The sequence below is a fragment of the Buceros rhinoceros genome, unplaced genomic scaffold (assembly GCF_000710305.1).
Source record: "Buceros rhinoceros silvestris isolate BGI_N320 unplaced genomic scaffold, ASM71030v1 scaffold7577, whole genome shotgun sequence".
In the NCBI taxonomy this organism is placed as follows: domain Eukaryota; kingdom Metazoa; phylum Chordata; class Aves; order Bucerotiformes; family Bucerotidae; genus Buceros; species Buceros rhinoceros.
This window is the reverse complement of record NW_010423867.1, coordinates 57,452-65,571: the sequence shown is the minus strand read 5'-3', so window position 1 is coordinate 65,571 and position 8,120 is coordinate 57,452. Positions and strand designations below refer to the sequence as shown.

Below are 8,120 nucleotides of genomic sequence, written 5' to 3'. Positions count from 1 at the left end.
AGGGAAAGAAAACAAACCAACAACAAAGGAAAACCAGTAAGTAACACAACTCCATAATGTGGATTTGCACAACATGTAACTTAATACTCCTTCATGGCCACCATGAGACAGCAGGAAATCATGTCCGTTAGCAACGTTCAAATTCAGTGGTATTGATGGTAGATGTAGGGACTTTGTACACACAACAACAAGAACAATGAAGAAACCTTTCTGCCTAAGAAAAATAAATATTACTGTGCCTTGGTGCTATCTGGTATACCAGACCCTTACATTTCCCGAGACCTAGAGAAGTGAATCAATTAAAATCATCTTTTACCTGAGGTCTGTGCCTCAAAGTGGACAACAAAAGTTGTTCACATTAAATTCAGCTATTAAATTTGCAGCTGTCTGAGAAGAAAGGAACAAATGCCTGGAAACACTATTTGTTTCTTGAACATTCACTACACAGCATTTCTTTGTATAGAGTTTGCACATCCTGACACAGAGAAGCTCAGTTACTGAGACAAGGGAATGCTCTTGTCACACTTGGAAATTTTCTCCTGCTATGGCATTATGTACAATCCTGCAGGTAACTGTGAGGGGCACCAATCCACACTCGCCTGAGTATTTTTCATTAACATCTCCCACCAGAAGTATTTTCTAATTCTGCTTCTCTTTTCAACATCTTGTGTGGAACACAGTCAGACTCTTCTCAGTCATATTATTGGAGGTTTTTCGTGTTTTTTTTTTTCTTTTGTTTCATCCCGATTGCTAAAAAACACTGCAGTTGTGTGAGGGAGCTGCAATTTGACTGATTTCTTTAAAAACAAATCAAGAGTAGTTGTAGTCAGATACAAGTAGTCTCCTCAATTTATTCAATACAAAAATATTCCATACTTGTCTCTGTACTGTCAAATATTTAATGGAAGTCAAATGGCCCTAAAGACGAGCTGTTGTAACATTGCCTCTGGCATTCCAAGCAGAAAACAGGTAAGCCTTTTACAAGTTTCTGATCCATTAAGTTAGGGAGGAGGAGCAGACACGTCAACTCGTCAGCTCTGAAAAGTTGTCACAAAAGCCCGAAAAGAACGTACTAGCATTTCACTGACCTTGCTTGGTTGCTTTGGCTTCGGCTTAATGCTTATGAAGACATCTAACTGCTCCATCAGCTGTGTTATAAACTGCGGTTCTACTTCAATTTCTTCCTTCATATCAAACATGAGCACAAGAGGAAGGCAACCCTGAAAGGACAAGCCACAAAAATCCATAAGACTTTGAACCTACCTTTTCCCCAAGCCATGACTGAGATGAGCAAACATAATTAAAAAGCCCAAACCCCAGAAACAGAAAACTCAGTGGTCGCAGTATACCTAGAAATTATTACATTGCTATTTCTCATAAGCCAACAAAAACAGAGGGTATAAAGTCAGTGAAAAACAAATCCTACTTCCTGTGAATTTAAACACAGTATCACACATACCAGGGAAAAAAGCCCAGGTAAGGCACATTTGAAAAAGTGCACCTTATTTCATCAGTTTCCTGCTCTGGCTTCAGAATGAGAAGCAGCAAATTGGTGTATTTATTCTTCAGCACACTAGTTCAGCATTACTTTATAATTGAATAGCACTTCTCAGCAGTACCACCTAGGACTTCCCAAACCTAAACTAAAGTCATCAAAAAAAAAATCAAAGCATCAAATCAAATTAAATACTTTGACTTCAGGAAGACTGACAAACACAGCTTAACTCCACAAAGAAAACTGGCTGAAGAGAGCAATTACGAATAAAGTCCATGTAAAACCACTGAAATCAATATTCAAGGATTATGGAGTTGAAAATGTCTTGCGTGGTTAAATACAGCAGTCTTCATCATTACGTGCAAAACTAACAAAAGGTTTCAGCATTTTTAGTGACAATCAAAACACAGCTGGAAGCAAAGGGTTTGGGCTGAGGGGAACATTTAGAACTTTTAATACTCATTATTTCAGGAACCTCTGGCAAAGTACTACTCAAACCTCACTGAGGAAATACATAGAATAAGGCTCTCTTAGTACTTACAGACAGCAAGATCCTAGAATAATCATGAATATAACTGTGTAGACAGAAAGGCATCATGCTGTTTACTAAGAGAGATGTGGATTTCTCTAATTTCATGGTATCATGGTTTGATACCAGCTTTGAGTCCAATCCTCCCATGTGTTGTTCCTAAATATTCATATATAAAGTGTACAAACAGTACTACAACCTTCAACAGGTTCCTGTGAAGCTTAAATAAAAATATAATATATGTAATAAAATGTGAACAAATAATAATACTCTAAATGACCTTGCAGTATGGAGGTTATGGCACTAGAAAGAATGTAATATTGCAGAACCAGAAATTTCTTATGGTTCCCCAGTTTCCTTGAAAACTCGCCCAACACAGCAAGCAAGAAATCCCTGCCACTTCCTCCCGAAAGAAACCTACTTACCTGGCAAACATGGAAAAGAGATTGGCAAACCAAACCAAACCAAACCACCCACAACAACAAAACCCTCAAAAATCTGTCTTCGCCTCAGAACCATCGTTATCATAATTTTAAATCACTTGTGTCGTGCTTGTATCACCAAAGTAATTTTACAAATCCCAATACCAGAGACTATAAATATTTTAGATAACCATGAACACACAAGACATTGACAAAACCAGAGCACTTGGCTGGATCAACTTGTTGCAACACAAGTAGTAATCGTTCCTCTGCATCTTAACTTCCATTTCACCCATAAATACATACGGAATAAGCATATTTTCTATAATCTGTATTTCTTTTGAAGCAAGTTTCACTGCACGTATTTACCATGAGATATTGCCTGGCAAGACAGACAGACTCAATCGTGCCCTGGAGGTAGACAGTGGATTTCTTCTGTGGGTTACTAGGGTCAGGGAAGTGGATCTGCGCACCAGTCCTCTGCATGATGTGTTTGATGTTACTGCCATTGCGCCCCATCATGAAGAGGTGGTGCTGAGCTGCGATGTCCAGCTGGGTGCTCACAGGGATTGCAGAGGCCAGGCTCCCAGCCAGGTGTTCTAAAAGCATGGCTGTTCCTTCCTGCAGAGGAAACGCAAGAAACCGGGGAAATGATGCTCGCAGGCATAAAAAGTGATGTTTCAGACTGCTTATGTACTTGCTGTCCATTCCACATTCAAGATAAGGAAAACTGTTTTCTTTAAAAAACCTGATTGATTTGTTAAAGGTAACAGATGGACTGAACTCTACCCACTATTTCCATCTCATGACCAAACACAGTGAGACAATGTCGACTGGTTTGGTCCCAGTACATGTTCTATGCCCACAGACAGCAGTAAAAAGCTTGATAGAGATTTATTTGGGTAGGTACTTGCAAAGTTTGGGTTGCAGTTTTGGTCTACAAAGTTCTTACTGTAACATTAACAGATTATTTAATGACATGCAAAAGTTCAGAAGACACGTTACCTTCACAGCACTAGTGTTGTTCTGTGACCCTCTGACAATGACCGTAGCACCGTACATTCGCGAGCGTTGTTTAAAGGAAACAGAAATATTATACGTCTGACATATATGCTGAATTGTGGGAGAATTAGGATCTGGGATGGGTTGGAGAATTCCAGCAATAGGCAATTCGAACATGAGTACCAATGGAAGCAGCTCCTGCAACAACATTCACGAGGAAATGCTGAAAACCCAAACCATACTAAAAACACAGCAGTTTTATCACCAATTCGTAGCATGTTGGTCAGTGGTGATTGAACTGGTATCATATATCATCTACCCAGCATTCATTGATAGAAATATCGTATCTGGAGCTGGAAAAAGGCAACAATTTTTCCAGGGACACGAGAGTTTTGTTTTGCATGGGCTTTTTTGCTTGCTGGCTTGCTTGGTTTTGGAGGGGTTTGTTGTGGTGTTTTTTGTTGTCTGGGTTTCTTTTTCCTCCTAAAACAGCAGGATCTTTTGCATCTATATATCTTACATATCTATTGTATGTGGCAACAATAATTTCCCATAGGTAATTTCTCCCAGGCAGACCTACAAATGGGTCAATATTTGTCCTTAACTTCCCAGAGTATCTCTTTCCTGTCATGGATTAATTGGACTCTGAAGCCAGCTACAAAGCCACGTAAACACCAGCTTCCAACATTGTGGTCAAGACCAAGGTTGTGTAAGTGACATCCCTGACTACAATTGCAAACAAGTCTAAGTTAACAGATTTATCCACACCAGAAAACACAAACAAGTCACAACTAGAAGGTAAAGACAGAAGTGCTATGAGAGGAAAACGGGACTGAATTGCACCAAACTATTTACATAAGTTACACATGAAAACAGTTCAAAAGGCAGCAACTGCCTGTAAGTCATGGGTTCACAGAGGATGCCTGAGGTTCTACAGGGGTCAGTGAAGATGTAATTTTAGTAAAAGTATGAGGTACTTTACAACTCGCTTATCCTGTGGACTTTATGTTCAAGGTCCTCCTTGGGCTGGTTAAAATTTTGGCCAGAATGGGCACCACCGTTTTCATAACACGCTCTGCATCTCCCCCACGTGGATACTCCCATTTGTTCCTATATTTCTGCTGTCCTAAGACAGAGCTAGACAACCCTAGGGTTCTCCACACTAGATTTTTCCGCCCTCCCACCCCCAGGTGTTTCAAGGGAACACTATGCCGAAACAGAGCATTACCCGAATTCTAACTCTGGCGGACTCCACTCCAGCTGGCTGTCCTGCAATAGACACCTGGAAGGGTGAGAGCACAGAAAACATAGCAACGCTTTTTCAAGTGAGGTTTACCAATTTTAGGTTACACAGGCATAAGCAACTAGAAAATCAGATACACCGCACACGAGAGTTGTTTGGATCAAAAGCAGCGCTTTACACACTACTTCTCTACCACACACACCAAGTTGTTGACTGCTGTATGCTCAAAATAATTTTAGTTTAAAAACACTAAAGTGATTCATGAGCCATCACCGATTGTTTCCAGCTGTTTTGAGAGATGTGCTCACTTCGGAAGTGCTGTGCTTTCCACAGAGCGTAAACACCAACAACCTATTTCCCTGAACATGAACTTGCAGTCCTCGGAAAACCCAAAGTGATGAAAGAAGTTTAGAAATGTTTTATACTCTCTGGAATTACAGTATAAATGAGTTATGTATTAAACAATACTTACCTGGTTGCTTTTCTCTGCTTGATTGTTCCTATTTGAGTCTGGAAAATGGATATGGCATCCTGTTTCCTCCATCACCTTTTTAATATTATTGCCACCTTTACCTATCACATGCGAATGCTCTGTATGCGAAACATCCATCTTCAAGGTCACTCGGTTGCTCTGGAAATCAAGCATCCCCGATTAGGTTTGTGCAACAGCAGATCCTGAGTACTAGAGAGCAACATAACTTCAAGAATTACATTGAAAACCGTATTTCCAAAGCATTTTTGCTGTGCCTTAGCTTCTACTCAAGACAGATGTTTTTAATAGGGATCATGGTCAGATGCTAAAACCATTCACATTTTCTTTCCAGTGAGGAAAGAACATGGAAATAAATAGCCCAAAGACACATCTTCAAAAAATGCCCAAGGCTTTTAAAACGTGCCCTAGCTTTTACCAGCTGTGACCGAAATGGCCTTTGCCATCCGTTCTAACTTATTTTAATCCTGTGCTCTTTTGATTGCAGTCACCCACCCCTGGCTGATCTGACAGGATCACATGGTGAAGACTTTGGCAAGTCAAAACCACAGGACCAAAAATAACAGCGTTTTTTCTTCCTTCAAACCAACCAACCAAATATTTCTGCTACACCAAGCTTTAAAGCACACAGACTGCCTACAGCTGTTCTTAAAAGCCATATTGTCCATAACAACATTGTTAATAGCTGTTCCAAAAAAGGCGCTTATCACTGGAGTGTTCCTTTTGGCAGTCAAAAAGCTGTCATGTAACTACGCAGAAGCCATACACGCTGCCTGAAAGACTTGCTGTTGGATGAAGAGAAAATCCGATTAATACAGGAGACCCCTGGCCAAAATCTTGATGCTTTAGAGATTCAGATATTTCAGCGTGTAAGAATGCAGTAACAGTTAAAACCAGAACTGCATGCATGCTCCTCCAATTGAATTTCACACAAAATTTTGGGCTCGCTGAAGTGGCTGCAGTGAAGCTGTATTTCAGATTCGGATATAAAAGACCCAGTCCAGTGAACAAACTTTGTATGCTTTCAGCCCTATGACTAGAAATACCATTCCTATACAGTTCAGATGTGGAAAAAGCACCTTTACTAAGTAAGTATTTTTTTGTAGGATGTTTAAATACATCCAAATATCAACACGCAGAAGGAATGTTGGAGACTCCTTCAAAGCATTCATAAATACCTTCCATTTAAATGAGCCCATTTAAAGAGAGTGATGTCACCACAAAGTTAGGGGTTAAGGTGTCACTCTAAAGAAGTTCTCTTACTTTTGTGTCCAAGACAGACATGATTTTCTCTTTCGCTTCTTTAACATTTTCCTTTTTTCCAGAGACTTTAATATGGGGATCTATAAAGAAATAGACACAGGTAAGAAAATACAATAGAACTTCTGTCACAACTTCCCTCATGGCTTAAATAGACTTGAATCCATTATTTAGAGTTCAGCAATAAACTGTGCCACCAAGCTTTGGGATTCAGCTAAAAACCAAGCGTATTGTTCCATCCCTCCAGCCCCGCAATGAAGATGACCAGATGAGCTTGTTAATACAATAACTGACTTCAAATCAAATGCCAAATGTCCATCACAGTGTTATGAATGTCTGCAATGAATTTATGTGGCTAAGCCTTTATGTCTTCTCAAATCAATACTGACAGAGGACAACTAAAAGCTTTTTGACAGCCTTACTCAAGCTTAACACATACAGCGTCCAAGAAAAAAAAACCACCAAAAGAAGTGTGAAAACGACATGCAATAGTTCAGCAGCTCCATCTGGTGTCCGGAAGCATGAAGTGCCACAATGCAGAACGTCAAAACATTAAATATAGGTTCAACTAAAACAAACAAAATCTCCAGCTACCACCCAAATTTCTAATTATTAGAAACAAGGATATGCTTTTGCAAGTGATTCTCTCTCCCCAGTTCTTGAGCCCTCTGCCCTTTTGCAGGGCCCTCTTTGTTCCAACAACAAAAAACCTCTCGTCTTCACCACTGGTAAGTTCTGAGTACAGTCAGCTGGGCTACAGAAAAGCTGGAGGAACACAGGCTTCACTGCCAAGTTTCGTGAAAGTCAAGAAAAACACAGCATTTTGAGTTCTGAGAACCAGATATATTTCATTTGTGAAAATGGAAAAACCATAGTGGCAAAAACATGGTATGTGCACAGAATCTACAGAAGCTCCAAAAATCTGCTGCTTCAGCCTTTTCACAATGGAAAAAACCCAAACACCAAAACCCCAACAAAATAGTCTTAAGGGCAATTTTTCTTTTCTAAGTTGACAGTGAGCCATGTGGTTCTAATGCGTTTAAGCTGTGAATGATATTTGAAGTGGATGTCGCAGGCAGCAATTCCCAGAAGCACATTCTAGCACACTGTGTCAGCTCCAAGCGCTCTTCAGAGGCAACCAGGAAAAGCACAAATCCAGACCATCACCACGTTGGGGATGATTTTCACATAGTTGTAAACTATATTTTAAACACACATTTGGTTACAAACAGGAGTAACATCTGAAATGAAGCCTGGTATCCCATCAGTACTAAAGAAGGCTCCTACCATTCCCTGACACTGTGGTTTCGTGAAAGCACATTTTAGAATACCGATTTTTTCCACTTCTCAGTTCAGCTGGACTTTTCAGGTTGCTACTGACAGCTTCAGAAAAAATCCTGTATTTCTACATTAAACCTTTCTTTGTTCTTTTCAGAGAGGGGGTGGAAAAAAAAGCTCAGTTACTCAAAAAACAATAGTAAAGAATCATCCACAAGGCAAAAAAAGTCCACTGATGCCAGTGACAATTCTAAACTATGCTGTGAAATCTTTCAAAATTGGTCTTAAGGACTTTCTAGCCTCAGTTGACTTCTTCTCAATGACACAGTAGTTGGTAATGGATATGAAGCAACTTGTTTAAGTTAGCAGAACTCTTCCTTTGCGACTCTCTCAGCTCTTTC

General features: G+C 39.9%; 1 protein-coding gene across 2 annotated transcripts in view; it reads right to left on the bottom strand.

The window, feature by feature from the left end:
* Window positions 1-8,120, bottom strand: part of BICC1 (BicC family RNA binding protein 1) — a 49,704-nt gene that overhangs the window by 10,827 nt on the left and 30,757 nt on the right. For both annotated transcript variants that reach the window (XM_010140575.1, XM_010140576.1), the window contains exons 3-8: window positions 6,445-6,524; window positions 5,164-5,322; window positions 4,677-4,730; window positions 3,452-3,646; window positions 2,816-3,067; window positions 1,089-1,220 (exon numbers count right to left, since the gene is read on the bottom strand). In XM_010140575.1, the coding sequence (XP_010138877.1) occupies window positions 1,089-1,220; window positions 2,816-3,067; window positions 3,452-3,646; window positions 4,677-4,730; window positions 5,164-5,322; window positions 6,445-6,524 (872 nt within the window). The remainder of the gene's footprint in view (window positions 1-1,088; window positions 1,221-2,815; window positions 3,068-3,451; window positions 3,647-4,676; window positions 4,731-5,163; window positions 5,323-6,444; window positions 6,525-8,120) is intronic.